At 53.1% G+C, this 16,929-nt stretch overlaps 2 protein-coding genes across 2 annotated transcripts; both read right to left on the bottom strand.

The window, feature by feature from the left end:
- Positions 1-33: 33 nt before the first annotated feature.
- On the bottom strand, positions 34-3,498 carry LOC111158059 (EF-hand calcium-binding domain-containing protein 3-like). The gene is made up of 10 exons (XM_022519853.1): positions 3,453-3,498; positions 3,180-3,234; positions 2,757-2,975; positions 2,591-2,637; positions 1,722-1,865; positions 1,281-1,352; positions 1,070-1,190; positions 687-865; positions 421-579; positions 34-161 (listed from the first exon to the last, which is right to left on the bottom strand). The coding sequence occupies exons 1-10, from the start codon at positions 3,496-3,498 to the stop codon at positions 34-36; spliced, it is 1,170 nt and encodes a 389-aa protein (XP_022375561.1).
- Positions 3,499-5,242: 1,744 nt separating this feature from the next.
- On the bottom strand, positions 5,243-16,449 carry LOC111158058 (spermatogenesis associated 32). The gene is made up of 5 exons (XM_022519852.1): positions 16,437-16,449; positions 8,074-8,128; positions 7,199-7,247; positions 5,939-6,909; positions 5,243-5,327 (listed from the first exon to the last, which is right to left on the bottom strand). Exons 1-5 carry the CDS (start codon positions 16,447-16,449, stop codon positions 5,243-5,245), a joined length of 1,173 nt encoding a protein of 390 aa, XP_022375560.1.
- Between the last annotated feature and the right edge of the window lie 480 nt (positions 16,450-16,929).

Raw genomic sequence — 16,929 nt, 5'->3', positions numbered from 1 at the left:
ACCACGCGCAGGCTGTTCTGCTCCGCAAATGCTTTACTTTTTCATAGCAGGTTTCTGCAAACAGGCTGGCGAAGGGGAGTAGGGCTGCTTCTGCACTAGAGTTGGGGGGGAAGGAATCATCTTCGAGGGGCGCAGATAGTCTAGTGGCTGGCCCACGAACTCTGTGGGAGGGCAGAGGGGTTGTGGGGAGGATCAAGCCGGCAGCTCCCCTTCTGAGACTCCGGATTAGCCCCACCTCAGTCCTCCTGTCGACGCGCCCCGCCCCGTCTCCGCCTCCTGAGACTCGGCCCCAGCCTTGGTCACGTCCCTGCATGATCCCAGGTTACTCCGCGGCCTCCTCTCGGTGTCCTGGAGTCGGCTCGCACGCAGTGCCTGCCCCTCCCCTGTCTGCCCCGCCCCGCCCCCTCGCTCTGCTCTCACCCGGGCTAAGCGACCTCTGGGTGGGCGCGAGCTTGTGGCGGCTGGAGTGGCAGGACTTGGGAAGTCGGACATTGGGGCGCGGGACTCGGTGCCACATCCCGTCTTCTGGGGGTGTCCACACGGCCAAGTTAGGTATCTGAGAGTAGGGGCTGTGCGCACCTGGCCCGGGGAAGCCGGTGGGAGGAAAAGGAGAGGCTTATTCCGGACAGCAGGTCCCTGAGGGAGGGTCCCCCCTCTGCCGGGTCCCCGCCTGGCCCAGGGCGCACCCGCTTTGTGTAGTCTGTGCAGGGAGCGCTCCAGCTCGGCGCTGGAGAGGCCGCTGAGACGCGCGGCCTGGCAGAAGAAGGTGAGGCCCACGTGAGGGCGCCCCGCGCTGCTGCGCCCTCGGGACCCGCCCTTCCAGCCGGGGTTCAGCCGCAGAGCCCGCTGCTTCTTGGTGTAGTAGCTTGAGGGGACAAGTGGGGGGCAGCCTCGTCAGACACCGCCTCCCCCAGTCTTCTCCATCTCACAGGTGGGGAAACCAGCTCAGGACAGGAGGCCACAGGAAACTGACCCAGCATTCAGGGCTCCCGTCTCCCTCAGGGGACCCCTGCAGGGGGCAGCAAGTGCTCCCCCATCCTGGGTCCTGAAGCTGGGGACATGGGCCTACCTCATCACTTCCTGCACCACCCTGTGAGGCAGGAAGCCCTGGTTCATCAGCTTGAACAGCATCTCTAAGAACAGGGTTTGCAGGCCCTGGGGGTCCCAGAACTGGCTGTTCCTCACGTGGCCTGGGGACAGAGATCGGGGTTGGGGGGGCATGTGAAGAGGAGCTTCCCCTGGTCCGGACCCTTCCCACCCCCACCAGCCTAGCCCCTCACCCAAGCACTGAGCCAGGCGGTAGCTGTCCGTGAGGACACCCAGGAAGTCTTTGAAGCTTACGGTTCCATCACCTGGGGAGACAGAGAGAGGAAGGGGCACTGGCGGTGCCTTCCCCCCCGCAGAAGGCTCACTCTGCATGTGCTTTAGGGGTGTGTCTGCAGCTCCTTCCAGACACTAGAGAATCCAGTCCCACCTCCAGGCAAATGTCAACCCAGGTGGAATGGGGGAGAAATAGCCCTTGCCTTGGGGGATTCCCCCAGTCACGAGGATTAACACAGCAGAAAGGCTTAGGGCTATGGGATAGGTGTGTTGATCAGAGCAGGCTTCCTGGAAGAGGAAACTCTAAAACAGGACTGGGCTGGGGATTCTGTGGGCAAAGGAGACCTTGTCCGGGGCTAGAAGTGAGGGAGGACAAAAGGCCAGGGATGGGGGGCGCCCACCATCCAAGTCTGCCTGCTGCAGGGCCTCGCACATCTCCTGTGGGCTCAGCTGGATGCCCACATTGCGCAGGGTGGCTTTCATGCTGCGCATGTCCACAGAGCCTGTCGGGCCGGAGCTGAACAGTTTGAAGATCTCCTGGAACGCTGTGGGCGGGGAGGGAGGCAGGCAGCAAGGGGGACGGCACGCAGGGGCCGGGACGTCCGCCCACTCCAGCTCGTAACGGGACTAAGGACTTGGGTCATTCCCACCGCGGGGGCATGAGAACATTTAAGAACAGCAGTGGCTGCTGTGTTGGCCCTTGTCAAGTCCCCATTAAAGTCTCAGGTCCAAGACTCATGTCTGGACATTCAGCATTTATGTCAAGGTCACACCACCAGTAGACTGGGCAGTGCTGGGCTTCGGACTCCGGCTCTGGGGCTCAGTGCTCAGAGGCTCACGGAGCCCGGCTGGCATCTGGCAGGGAGCAGGAGCTGAAGATCACTGGTGGTGGGTGAAATGACTGCTTCAACGGGCCCCCGCCAGCGGTACCGTGGCTTTGGGGCCCCCAAACGTAGACCCCACAGCTCCAGACTCTGGGGGGGAGCAGGGAACTCAGATTATTTTTCCCCACCCTCTCTCCCAATTTCCTTCCTCCCTCTTTCATCTTTCATTTGTGCAGTCCATCCACCCATCACACACACACACACACACACACACACACATCAGTGAGCCCTGGAATTGTAAAGATTAGCCAGTTAGACTGGCATTGAGGGAGAGTTACATGATCACCAACTTCTCACAACAACCCCAGTCTCTGGGGAGGACACCCCTTGTCGTTCTGCCGGGAGCACCCCCCTATTCTCCTCCGCTCCCGGTCCCCGGGCCTCACCTGCCAGCAGTCGGGCTGTCAGGGGCAGCAGGCTCTCCTCTGCAGAGCTGATTCAGGAGGAAGAGGGTGGAAAGGACTTTGCACCTGCTGCAGAAAGATGCCGGGGCCTGGCAGGCCTTACCCCAAACCCCGCACCTTGGACCTGGTCTCTGTTCCCTGCCCTTACCGCTGAGACCCGGAGCCTGACCGCACTGAGCTGGCAGCTGCAAGGCGCTTGAACTCCCTGGGCCTTTGGGAGCACTGCTCGGCCCCTACGCCTTTGATGGATGCGGGCTCCCTTGGGCTCAGTGGGGGAGCGGGCTGCTGAGGCCTCCCCTTCTGTGTCCTGCAGCCCTGCTCCCCTCCTGGGTCCTGTGTGGGCAGTCTTCGAGGCTGCTGTGGGGACCTTGGAGGCAGAAGACGACAGGGGTGAGGGGCCGGCCTGCCTGAGTGCTCAGACTAGGAGGGGAGGAGGAGGGCCCTGGGACCAGGCGTGTGGGGGCTCAGGCTCAGCTCTACCTTCTCCCAGGACCCCCACACCAGCCTGTGCCCACAGGGGGATTCTGCGGACAGTAGCTTGTCCCAGCAGACCCTTTGCCAGCCCGGTTACCTGTACGTTCCCTGTGCCAACGTCGGGGATCTCTTGGTCTTCTGCCTTCGGCTGCCTGAAAGGCGGAGTCGCAGACTTGAGGCTGGTCCAGTGCCCCGGCCCCTCAGCCCCTAGGTTTGTTTTAGCAGCTGTTGGCAGCGGGGCACTCTGTCCCTCGCCACAGGCCCGATTCTTCTGGCAGGGGGTGGGGGCCTGCTGCCTTACACTTCAGTTTCTGCTCCCCTTAAGGCATCTGAATTTGCTACTGCACTCCAGACGCTAACATAGGCTGACAGAGGCCCAGGGAGAAGAAGGCCTTAGAGTCCGGAAGTGAGGGCATGGGAAGGAGGGGTACAGTCGGCTGGGGCCCACTCCCACCTTACCCCAGGTCTCCTGGCGGGGAAGGGTCTCCTCTTCCAAACCATGCAAATTTACAAACCACAGTTCACAAAATACTCCAAGAAGATGCTTCCAACAGCCCAGCCGCTCCCCAGATACTCACCTCCATATCTCCTCCTCCTTCCTCTTTTCAGTCTCCGCACCCCCCACGCGCACCCCCCCCCCCCCCCCATTGGCCCTGGCCCATTCCCAGCTGTTCATCCCTTCCTAATCCCACCCTCCTAGGGCCTGGGTGGGCAGGCTTCTAAGGATCAGCAAGGCTGGGTCTTCACCTGGAGCCTTAGTGCTGGTGGGTCCGGAGGCTGACGGGGCCCAAGCGAGGCTCTCCCTTCCCCTTCTTCCCTTTTCACACCCGCGTCCCTTCCCACATTCTGAATTCCCTTCCCCCCTTTGCTGCCAGCTCTCCCACATTGCCTGTCCTCCCTCAACGTGGGAAGGCTTGTGCATTCACGTGCATGTTTAGTACACGTGTCTGGCGCACAGGCAAGTGTGTTGATGTGTGCTTGTGCACATGGCCAGTGTGGAACTGTCTTGTGAGTGAATGTGTGTCTGTGCGTGCCCGCGTGGTGCGTGAGTCAGCAGAGGGTAGGTGTATACGTGTGTAAGTGTGTCTGGGTTGCACAGGGAAGTACACCATTACATTCAGGCTCGCCCCTACATTTTGAGATACTTGTAGCTCAAGGCTGTGTGGCCCCTGGAGGGGCAGTCCTTTGGCTTATCTCTTCCCCTCCTTTAAGGCCCTGGGCACTGTCCATTCCCCATACCAGGCCCTCGCTGTGGACAGAAGTGGGAAGAATTCCTTTCAGACTTGCCTCCTCACCTGGCCAGACCACCCCCCAGAGGCCCTCTCCAAAGATGATCCCAAAATGTCCCTGGCTTCAGGCCAAGAGGAAGACCCACTTCATGACCTAAGACACCGGAAGACTTGGGGCGCCTAAGGGCCTCAGTGAGTTAAGCCTCTGCCTTCAGTTCATGGTCTCAGGGTTCTGGGATTGAGCCCAGCATTGGGCTCTCTGCTCAGCAAGGAACCTGCTCCCACCCCTCCCCCGCCTGCCTCTGCCTACTTGTGATCTCTGTCTGTCAAATAAATAAATAAAATCTTAAAAAAAAAAAAAAGAAAGAAAGAAAAGACGGAGCGCCTGGGTGGTTCAGTGGGTTAAAGCCTCTGCTTTCAGCTCAGGTCATGATCCCAGGATCCTGGGATCAAGCCCCGCATTGGGCTCTCTGCTCAGCAGGGAGCCTGCGTCCCCCTTTCTCTCTGCCTGCTTCTCTGCTTACTTGTGATCTCTGTCTGTCAAATAAATAAATAAAATCTTAAAAAAAAAAAAAGAAAAGAAAAGACACCTGAAGCCTCAGACAGGGTCATGAGTCTCTGCCACTGGCTGAGAGTTCTGGAAGGGAGTGAGGAGGGGCCAAATAGGGCTGGCAGAGCCCTCAGGGACAGGGTGGGCAGGTGGGCTGGGGCAGCTAAAAAAATAGGGGTGGGTTGAAACGAGTACTACAGGACGGGTTAACTAACTAGAATTGAAATAAAGTCTTGAAAGAAAAAAACCCATGGAGGGCGGCATCCTTAAGAAATTGAGATCAGGACGCCGCAGCCACGTGAGCTCACTAGTCCGGGAGCATTTGCACAAAAAGTCTGAGCCGGGGGGCCAGCACTGGAGGCTTTTACTGGTTTTGTCTAGTCATTTCATTGGGGAAGTGGGGGACGACATCTTAAAATGGATTTTCAGCAATAATGGACTCCCTTTCCTGGTTCCTGGCACCGAGCTGCAACGCAAAAGAGAGAGTGTCACTTGGGCCCCAGTGGCAGGGTCGGGGAGGGGGCTGAACCCAGACGCCTCTGCAAGGAGGGCCTGGGGGTGGGGGGGTAAGAGAGCCTCTTCCTGTAGCACGCGGTTGGGCAGGCTGGCTCTCTGTTATGTCCATTCATCACCAGGAAGCCAGGGGTGCTGGAGAGCACTGTTCCCCTCACATTCTGCTCCAAGGAGGCATCCTGGGCCCTGGGCCATCGAGTCCTCAGTGGGACAGAGGCTAGCCGGAGCATGGCCCATGAAGGTGAGGCCACCTGCCTTCTGGGGGACTGAGCTTCCTAATGCTAGAATGCTAGTCCTTGCCTGGGCCCAGAAGTGCTCACCCTCCATGGTCCCCGGGCCTCCTCCAGCCCTGGCCTTGGCTCTGCCCCTCAGTCCACCGGAACCTTGTTTCCAGCAGCCTTTATGAGGTCACTGAGTTTGAGACATCACAGCCCACCCCGTCCCCGTCCCCTCCCTAGCCCCTCGTTCCATTTCCCCACCCCTACCCAGCTGCATGAGGAGTGGGCCCACCCACACATCCCAGCACACCCCCTTTGCGGGAAGCTGGGGGCCAGACTCACTTACCCCTTCACGGCTCCTTTAGGAGGAGGGGACCTGGCCGGCTGCTGGAGAAGCTGCACTTCTCCTTTTATGGTGGCCCTCTTGATCCCCGGCTTGCTGAAATCCAGGTAAGGGCGGAAGAAGTTCTTGTCTTCCTGCTTCCAAGCTTTCTGTGACTCCTCAGTTTCCAGAGATTTCTCCAGCAAGTCCTTAGGGAGCTTTTCCTTCTCTGGCTGGTCCGTCACCAGCTGGGGGGCGGGATCTGTAGAAGGTGCCTCGGCCTTCTGAGGCAGAACTTTGATCATGTGCTCCAAGTTGGGCAAGTCCATCTTGCTGGAGGAGGCCACGGCCAAGGAAGAGGCAAAGTTGACCAGATCGGCCAGGTCAATGCCCAGTGAGGGACTGGAGGAGGGCGGTGGGGGGTTTGATGGCTGCTGGGAGTCGGCGGCGGGCGGCGCTGGCTGGGCACTGGGGTTTTCGATTTGCTTTGTGCAGCACACACAGGCGTCCTCGAGGTCAGACTCCTGGTCCTGACAGCTAGTGGTCTTACCTGTGTTATTGCTGATCGCCCGCCGCAGGCTGTGTTCTGAGGCCTGGATGTGTTTGTCTGCCCAGAAGAGATGGTTAGAGGTCTGCACACGGATAGAGCGATGGTTGGTGGACGCCTGGTCCTCCTCTGGCAAACTCACGTAGCTAGAATGCGACCTCAAACTCCAGAGGCTGGTGTGCCGCGGCGTGTGGGGCTGGAGGGACTCTGTCCTAGACTCCGGCTGCTCGGGGTCCCTGGGCTCAGGCTCCGGCTCAGGCTCCGGCTCTGGCTCCGGCTCCGGCTCCGGCTCCGGCTCTGGCTCCAGTTCTGGCTCCAGCTCCAGCTCCAGCTCCGGCTCCAGCTCCGTCTCCAGCTCTAGTTCCCGCTCTAGTTCCTGCTCTAGTTCGTGCTCTATGTCCAGGTCCACTTTGTGAGTGCACTCCAGTTCCAGCAATTCTTTCTCCAGCTGAAAAGTTTCAACTGAAGCTGAAGAGGCCCCTGGCCCTGAGGTCCTTCTGGGACCAAGTCTCTGTCCCCCTCTCCTGAGCCTTCCTCCCCTCCTGGTCCCTTTTGCAGAGACCCACCTGGGGCAGGGAGACAGTGTGGGGTGCTGGTGAGGGTAGGTGGGAACGAGGGCACCAGCATGGCCTGGTGTAGGCTCCCACGATTGGCAAGGATTTCGAGAAGACGGGCCCTAAGGAGTCCAGCCTCTTACCTCCCACCTCCCCCTAAGAGGCGCTCCTTCCCACGGTTACCTCGATCTCCTCTTCCTCTTCGAACGGCTGCTGTTGGTTTAGGTCACTGCTACGAAAGAAGGGGACAGAATGGATGACAGGCTTCCGGGGGGTGGGTGGGGTGGTTTTAGGGGGGAATGGAGGTCTCTGGGGCCCTCAAGATTCCCTCTCCTGTACAGAGGCTGGCAAGACCCCCGCAGCTCATCCATTTCCCTCACAGTCCCTGCACCCACCAAGAATTCTGGAGCAACATTCTCTATCTTTAGTGAGTTTGGGAGGTGCCTGGAGAGCCCCTACCCCAAAGAGGGATCCAGTCAGCTGGAGGTGAGGCCCAGGATTCTTCCTTCTGATCAAGTATTCCCATGAGCCAGTGAGCTCCCCCGGGAGGACTGGTGCCCAGAAGGCGGCTCCCAACAGAGGGAGAAGCCCAGGGTGACGCCCTCCTCCTGAGCTGCCCAACCACAGCCTGGCAGATCTCAAAGGCAGGGGTGTGTGTGGAGGCTCCCCTCAGCTCTTGTTGGCCATGTGCTGCTAGCGCGGTCCTTCCCTTCAGTGCTCAGCCCCTGTGCCTCCCTCTCCTTCCTCAGGCTTCGGGTTCCCCCTCACCTCAGGCCACTCTACTCAGAGCAAGGCAACCAGAAGAGCTCAGTTCCCATCCATGTCCCCGAGTGTACCCCACCACCCCTCAGTCCTTCATTAATGTCAGAGGCTGGACACAGTAGCAGAAGGGGGGGTGGTAGGATTCCCCTCCCCCCCCAACACTGCCCTTGAGGAGATATTGGAAAGAAGCAAGATGGAGGGAGATCTTGGGTTGGGGGGGGTGGTATATGAAAGCTTGGCAGTGGTGGCAGGGGGTAAGGGTTGGTGGTCCTGGAGGGTGAGGGACTGGTTCTCACTGCGTCTCCACAATGTCCACTGACTCCTTGCCACAGCAGGGGAATCCATTGGCACCTGGCAGGGAGAAGGAGGTGAGGGCCGAGGAGCTGCAGGGGGAGATGTCTCTGGGGCATTCTGGAACCCTGGGCAGGTGGTACTGCTCTAGTTACCCCCTCCCTCCCTCCCTGTCCTGCATCTCAGCCCATTCACCACCGCCTCTCCCATCCTGCCCCTTGCTCCCTCCTCTCTCCAGCGTCACCAGCCCTGCCCTCCACATCTGCTCCCCTCTGTGCTAGAATTTGCCTTTCCTTTCACTCTCCCTAATCCATCACCCTTCTCCCCGAGGACGGATGCTAACAGGTTTCACTGCTGTTTCTTGAGGGCTGCTAGCCAGGCAACGGGTTGGGCACATTCTGTGCTTTATCTCATTGATTCAACACAAAAAATGACAAGAAGTTCATTTGCCCAAGGTCCCTCAGCCGAGGGTTGCCAACACCAGGAGCTGGATGCAGATTTGAAAACTCTTCACTCCCCTGCCCCACGTGCTACCCTATGAGGCGTCTGTAACTGGGTGGGGACCCCTAAGAACCCATCCATTCCTGGTCCTTGGCCCCCTTTCCTCTCTCTTCTCTGGCCAGGCTTCAGATCTGGCACTCTCCCTAATCCTGGCCCCTTCTGCCCTGAAGTCCTTCCTCTCCTCCAGGCTTCTCATCCTGGGGTCACCCACCTGGGGAATTTTCGCCCCCGGCATTCGATCTGTGGGGATGCTGACTGCAGTGTTCCCATCCCTCTCTGAAGAAGAGGTTGAGCATAGCCTTGGGGAAGGTTTCTGCACCCCAGTCGCCTCCCTGGAGCTTGTATCTTTTACTGAAGATGCTTCTTTTTCATTATCTGGGGTTGGGGGGGTGGGGCACCAGGCTGTCCCATTCTCCCATGCTCCCCAGGGTGGTAGATGGGGGTCGATGGTGGATTGGTCATGGCAGTGGGAAAGCCGGATCTCCCTGAGCCTGGAGTGTGGCAGGAAATGATGGCCTTGGCTCTGGTTGAGAAGAATCGCTCCCAGGATTATATCCAAAGGATCAGTGTGCCCTGGCCTCCTTCTAGAGATGTAGAGGCTGTTTCTGTGTCTGGGATTTGCGACATCCATGTTCCTCCTGGGCCTGGGCCTCTTGGATCAGCTGCATGGCTGGGCTAGGAGCGTACTACCACGGTCAGGCTCCTAAGAGCTGGCTCAGTGGTCTCTGGACCCTTCCACCAACTTGACTGCCATGTTCCATTGGCTTCCTTCACGTCTATCTTCATTTCTAGCTCCATCTGCCCCCAGTGCTGCTTTTCTCCAGGCCTCTCGCCTCAGTGCCTTCCTTTGCTCGCTTGCAAATTTTCCCTCAACAATCTAATCGACACCCATTGCCTAAACCCTTCCATGAACAGAATGGGGTGTGGATAGGAAGAGAAAATATTAGGTGTGAGCCTCATCGTGGCACTGGAGGGGTGGAAGCAAAAGTCTGAGGTTGACTCAGCTTGGGATTTCTGTGCCCAACTTGGGAATGTTCTGTCAGGGACTCAGGTGACATTCTATAGCATGTGAAATGATTTGTTTCCAACCGCTGGATGCGTGTATAGAAATGTATATCCTGTAACCATCCTAAAATCCTATCGGTGCTAGTTTTTTGTTTTGGTTTAGTTTTGTAGATCCCATAAGGTTCTCTACAAAAACAATAATGTGTGTGACTCAGGGCGCCTGGCTCAATCAATTGCTAGAGCACGTGACTGTTGATCTCAGGGTTGTGGGTCCAAGCCCCGGGTTGGGTGTAGAGATTACTTAAACAACTTAAAAATAAAGTATGTGTGTGACTCAAGAGACAGTTTTACTTCTTCCTTTCCAAATTGGATGTCTCTTATTTCCTTATTCTGCTTTAGTGTACTGAGAACAGTGTTCAGTACAATGCTGAATCGAATTGAGAGTGGACGTGTTGTTTTGTTCCTAATCTAGGGAAGAAGCATTCAGTATTTCACCACTAAATATGATGTTAGCTGTAGTTTTCCCTCAAAGATGCCCTTTATGACATTGAGGATAGTTCTCTTCTATTCCTAGTTCACTTAGTTTTTACAGATTTCTTTTTTGGAGAGAAAGAGAGAGAGCGTGTATGAAAACAAGGCAAGGGAGGGATAGAGGAAGGAGAGAATCCTAAGCAGACTCCACGTTCAGCGTGGAATCCAACATGGTGCTCGATCCCAAGACCCTGAGATCATGACATGACCTGAAATCGAGTTGGACACTTAATCAACTGAGCCACCCGGTGCCCCTTAGTTCACTTAGTTTTTAGTTAGGAAGAGATGTTAGGTTTTGTCTGATGCTTTTTCTGTATTTATTGAGATGACTATATGTTTTTTCTTTTATATTATTTTATTTTTCTTTTGTTTTTTAGTATCTCTTCACCCACTGTGGGGCTCGAACTCATGACCTTCAGAGTAAGAGTCGTATGCTCTCCCAACTGAGCCAGGCAGGTGCCCCTGTTTTTCTTTTATGTTCTGTTAATATATTATATGATATATATAATATGCTATAACACAAACAATGTTATATATTACTCTGTTAACAATTCTCTTATATTCTGTTTATGGTGAAATAAATTATTTTTTTAATGTTAAAATCAATCTTACATCCCTGAGATAAATTTCATCTGGTCATAATGTATTATCATTTTATACATTGTTGAATTTGATTTGCTAACTATTTTTTTTAAAGACTTTATTTATTTGGGGTGCCTGGGTGACTCAGTTGGTTAAATGACTGCCCTTGGCTCAGGCCATGATCCTGGAGTCCCAGGATCAAGTCCCGTGTCGGGGTCCCTGCTCAGTGGGGAGCCTGCTTCTCCCTCTGACCTTTCTCCTCTCATGCTCTCTCTCTCTCTCAAATAAGTAAATAAAAATAAAATCTTTAAAAAGATTTTATTTATTTGACAGAGGGAGAGATAGCAAGAGCTGGAACACAAGCAGAGGGAATGGGAGAGGAAGAAGCAGGCTTCCCACAGAGCAGGGAGCCTGATGTGGGGCTCGATCCCAGGAACCTGGGATCATGACCTGGGCCTAAGGCAGACGCTTAACAACTGAGCCACCCGGGTGCCCCTGATTTGTTAACTTTTTTGAAAGAAATCTCACATGAGGTTCATGAAGTATATCGGTGCATAATTTTCTTACATTGTCTTCATCAGGTTTTGATACCAGAATAATGTTGGTTTCATAGAATGAGTTGGGAAGTATTCTCTCTTCAGTTTTCTGAAAGAGTTTGCATAAAATTGGTATAATTTCTTCCTTATGTTTGGCAGAATTCACAGGTGAAGCTTGTGAACCTGGGCCTGGAGTTTCCTTATCCATGTCATCTAAGTTGGCGAATTTATTGGCATAAGGTGTTTATAGTATTCTGTTATCCTTTTCATATCTGTAGATTCTGTAATGATGCCTCCTTTTTCATTTCTCATGTTGGTAATTTCTGTCTTCTTTCTTTTTGTCCTGTTCAGTTTGGCTAGAGATTTGTCAATTTTGTTGATCTTCTTGAACCAGACAGAGATATGTCTGTTTCTTGCCTGATCATCGTAAAGTGACATCTGCCAGGGAATCAGTCCTGTAGTTACAGGTTCCAAATCAGCTTTTTTAAAAAGATTTTATTTATTTGACAGAAATCACAAGTAGGCAGATAGGTAGGCAGAAGGTGGGGGAGAAGCAGGCTCCCGGCTGAGCAGAGAGCCCGATGCGGGGCTCCATCCCAGGACTCTGAGATCATGACCTGAGCTGAAGGCAGAGGCCTAACTCACTGAGCCACCCGGGAGCCCTCCAAATCAGCTTTTTATGATTTCACTCTTAAATATGAACAGCTAAGCATGACGACACATTTGAGGAAACTGCCCACATGCAATTGACAGACCAAGAGAAAAGATGACTATAATACCAGAGGTTATTTGGGAAACAGAAAGGAGCTTTAAATATACTCTAAAATCTTGAGATTCCGAGATGTAGATATTTAGCAATAGGTATTACATCCAAAAAGCAAGAATAGGATGCTCTTAAAAAAATTAAGAAAAGAAAGAACTTTTGGCAAAAAGACTTGGAAAATATAGCAGAAAATTTTCTCAGGAAGTAGAACCAAAATATCAAGACAATGTGAGAGAAAATGATTAAGAGGCAGTCAGTTCTGAGTTATAGAAAGAGGATCTAGAAAGAATAGAGAACATGGAAAAGGAAAGAGAAAAATTTTCATGAGCTGAATGATGATGTCATTGGCTTAAGAGGGTTCACCAAAAGCCCTGCACGATAGATGTCAAAAGATCCTTCTGTCAAAGTTCATTGCACCAGGAACAAAGAATTCTTAAATGTTTCTAAAGTGAAAAAACCAGTCATCTACGAGGGGAGGGGGGTCAATTATACTGGCAGCAATGTTAGCAACAAGGGCTGTCTTTAAAATTCTGAGGAAAATGTTTTTAACTTATAGGTTTATATCCAGCCAAACTATCATTTCAGACATGGATGGACTCAGGAAATTTACTTCCTCTTTTTTAAAGGAAGTTATTTGAGGATGTGCTAAAACAAAATAAAGGTATAAAACAAGAGAGCCAGGAAGGAAATAGGGGTCCACCCCAGGAAATCAACTAAGTTCCGGGATTTTAACTGTATAGAGGCAAAAAGATGAAGGGTTCTGGAGAGTAGATTTCTGAAACAAAACCTGACAGAATAGTTGATTAGCTGTAGAGGGTGGTGAAAACTAAGAGTATGATAAAACCAAAGAACATAAGGAAAAGGCAACTAGAAACTCCAGGAAAAACAAAAAGCTGTAGAGAAAGAAAAGGTAACTGTGATACCTTTCCTGGTTCTGCCGTGAACAGTAGTTAGGAGTCACAATAATGTAAGTCCAGTTTTCAACTTTCAGAATCAACATATAAATATCAATTGGAAAATATATTTGTGGCTTTAGGACAATGTAAATGTTACCAACCTTGATATTTAAAAAAATAAAAATACAGGTTAGCATCATTGGGAGGTGGGAGGGAAGAAGCTGAAGGGAAGAATCAAGGGCACTAAAAACTTCATATTACTATGTGTGGTATGAAAAGATATTATCTAAAGTGATGAAAAATAAAGACATAAGTATATTAAACTTACAAAGGCACCAGCAGATCTAAAAATGATGTTGGGAGAATGGGGGAGGGTGGCTCCATTAGAGCAAGAAGGTGATAATATCTAAAACTGATAAACCAAGAAAGAGTCCATGAGCTTGCAGAAAGATAAGAAGGTAATTAGGCAGAAAATGGTTCTAATGAAACAATCGTGGCTGCTCTGAGGAGTGAGATTGGTGGTGTGTTATAGGGGATACTTGCTTTTCATCACTGAATATCAAGCTCTTCAGGCTCTTTAATCATATGCATCTATTTCTTTGATAAAATTAAATATTGAGGGCGCCTGAGTGGCTCAGTTGGTTGAGCAACTGCCTTCGGCTCAGGTCATGGTCCCAGAGTGCTGGGATTGAGTCCCACATCGGGCTCCCAGCTCCATGGGGAGTCTGCTTCTCCCTCTGACCTCCCCTCTCATGCTCTCTCTCACTCTGTCTCTCTCAAAATAAAAAAATAAAAATCTTTAAAAAAATTAAATATTGGGGCACCTGGGTGGCTCAGTGTGTTAAGCCTCTGCCTTCTGCTCAGGTCATGATCTCAGGGTCATGGGATCAAGTCCCACGTTGGGCTCTCTGCTCGGCAGGGAGCCTGCTTCCTCCTCTCTCTCTCTCTGCCTACTTGTGATCTGTCTCTGTCAAGTAAATAAATAAAATCTTAAAAAAAAATTAAATATTGAACCCCTGACTAAGGGCCAGACACTGTGCTAGGGGACACAGTGATGAACACACACAGTTTGTGCCCTCTTGGGACTTCCAAGCCTATGGCTGGGACCATAGAAGATCCTCCAATCTCTATTTTTTATTCTTTTTAAGACTTTTTAAAAAGATTTTATTTATTTATTTGACAGAGAGAAAGAGAGAGATCACAAGTAGGCAGAGAGGCAGGCAGAGAGAGAGGAGGAAGCAGGCTCCCCGCTGAGTAGAGAGCCCAATGCGGGGCTGGATCCCAGGACCCCGAGATCATGATCTGAGATGAAGGCAGAGGTTTAACCCACTGAGCCACCCAGGCGCCCCCTTCCAATCTCGATTTCTTATTCCTACTTCTCCGGAGCTCTAGATCGAACTCCAGTCATTGATAGCACATTTCTCCCTAAGGGGGAGGATCTCTCCCTTGTCAGAACCTTGGATGTCTCCTATTCCTGAAATGTCCCTTGTTTTCTATTGGGAAGATACTCAGTGCTCACTTTTTCCTGAAGACCTTCAGGACTCTACCCCATGGCATCTCCTCCAGTTACCCCCGCCCAGACCTGGTCCCTGCAGACCTTTGAGCACAGGACTCTTGTTGATTCCTTAATCAGAGGGGGGGCAGACTGTGTGGGCTGCCCACTTTTTTTTTTTTTTAAAGATTTTATTTATTTGTCAGAGAGGGAGAGAGAGCACAAGCAGGCAGAGTGGCAGGCAGAGGCAGAGAGAGAAGCAGTTTCCCCCACTGAGCAAGGAGCCCGATTTGGGACTCGATCCCAGGACCCTGGGATCATGACCTGAGCCGAAGGCAGCGGCTTAACTGACTGAGCCACCCAGGCGTCCCCAATGGGCTGCCACTTTGAATCTCTGATCCCCTGCAAATAAGAGTCTGCAAGGTGGATTCTCAGCAAAAGCCTGTGCAAAGAGATGAACTCTTCATCCCTCTCACCCTGCCAAGCCACGTGGCTTGTTCTCCATTTTTAACCTCAAGTTCATACCCTGCGTGTCTAGACTCGAGTGTGGCCAACTCGCCTGCATGCCTGATCCATCTTCCTTCCTAATCACTAGCGTCATGATTAACCCCTCCCCTCTGGTAATCGCCCCCTCCCCGATAATCCTTCATTCTATCACCCAAATTAGAAACCTGGTTATTTGTGAACCCTCTCACTTCCCCAGCTTCTGACCTCCTTACCTCTGATGTTGACCTTGCATAGGTCCCTTTCTCCATCCCCACTCCTACTCATCTCCTAACACCAAACTCAACACAAACCTAGCACTGATCACCTGCCGGCACTCCATGCTGAGTGGTTCCCATACATCCTATCCTCTTCACCACTTTATGCCCAAACAGTCACGACTCTGCTCTCACAGAAGGGGAAACTGCCCAGGATACACATGGGCTAAGAGCAGTGCCATGACTGGCTCTGAACCCCATGATGCTAACCACTGTGTTGTTTGAAATCTCTTTAGGCTTCTAGCTGGACCACTGCAACCATATTTCCCTCCAACTTGGGCTGCTTAATGACCCCAGAGTGACCTGCCTTTGGTCGCATCCAGACTGTAGAGTGGCTTCAGAGATCCTGTATGGTCTGACCTCTGCCCTCTTGTTGCAGTTCCTGGTATCCAGCTCCCTCCTTGCTCCAAGCCCAAGCTCCCTCAGAGCACAGCAGATCCTTTTGTGCCTCAGTGCCTTTGCACCTGCTACACTTCAGTTACTTAGGAAGTCTTTCCTCTGGCAAAACCCTACTCATCCCTGACAGGCCAACCCACCTCTCCAATGTCATCATCTGTGTAACACAGCTAGCTGTCCTAGCCATATTTTAATTTTTTGTTAACTCCTCAAACTCAGGGCCCAGCACAAGAGTAAAAGCTGAAAGAGATGCACCAAATTTGACAGGGGTGATTTAAGGCGTCTGCATCAGTGGGTCACCCAACGGGTTTGGGAAAGGGAAAAGCTGCTCTCCAGTTGTTGGTTCTTGGCACAATTTAAATGCTGGCCCACGTCCTCCTGGGTGAGAAGGTCCCGAGAAGAAAACCCCCACTTCAGTGGAAATCTAAGGGGCAAACAGCTTTGCTCATTATTACAGAGCAGAGTGTAAGGGACGAAGGAGGCGCTCAGTATTTGTGGAAGCCAACTGCTTCCTTCTGCAAAGGCTCCAATCAACCAGAAACAACTGAACATGACTTTGGGGTTATCAGTCGTTTGGGACAATTTATGAGTCGTTTCCTGGGCATAAGGCCACGATTCTTTCCGTTTGCCCAGAATCCCTGCAAGAGTGGGCTGAATCTGCAGCCTTTACTCCAAAGCATACTCCGTGTGCAGGGCACAAGCCTGTGCACCGCGCAGGGCGGAGGCTGGGCGCTGCAGTCTGGGGACGAGGGCATGGACGTTTGGGGTCGACCTACCTTCCCCGCGCCCCGGGCTTTGGGAGCAGGGGGAGGGGCCCCGGGCCGATTCCCCGCCCCACCCCCGACTTTCACTATCCCCGCCCCGCCCGCCCCCGCCCCTCGGGGCACGCGCCAGCCCGCTCCCACCTGTCACCCCCATGCTGATCGAGGCTCTGTCGGGGAGGCGGGGAGCGGGCTGGTGGCTGCTGCCCCTCCGCCTCCAGTGCGCTCTTTGGTTGGGGGCTGTGGGGGGCGCTGGAGATGCTGCGGGCGCCTGCGCCTGTGATGTCGCCGCCTCTGTGACGTCCCTGCCCCGACCCCAAGGACGGAGAGGTAAAAAAAAAAAAACAACAAAAACCAAACCCGCTCAGGATTCGGGACCTGTGGGCGGGGCAGCCGCTGTGGGGTGTCCTGAGCAGGCTGAGCCACCCAGAGCACTCTCTGCAGACGTTGGGCTGCTCTGCTCTTCTGCCCCTCAGGCCCAGAGGGAGCCGCCACCGGTAAGCTTGGATGGCCTTAGCACCTGCCCCTTCCTGGGGGGCAGGGCCCCTCCAGGAAGCCGCTGAACCTCGAACTTGCAGCCTGCACCCCAAGGTCTGCATGTGCCCATGTGCACACAGCTACCTGAGCAAGGCTTCAG

The sequence above is a fragment of the Enhydra lutris genome, unplaced genomic scaffold (assembly GCF_002288905.1).
Source record: "Enhydra lutris kenyoni isolate GAN:26980312 unplaced genomic scaffold, ASM228890v2 scaffoldscaffold57, whole genome shotgun sequence".
NCBI classification, from domain to species: Eukaryota; Metazoa; Chordata; class Mammalia; order Carnivora; family Mustelidae; genus Enhydra; species Enhydra lutris.
The sequence above is the reverse complement of the archived record's forward strand: the minus strand, read 5'-3'. Positions and strand labels throughout refer to the sequence as shown.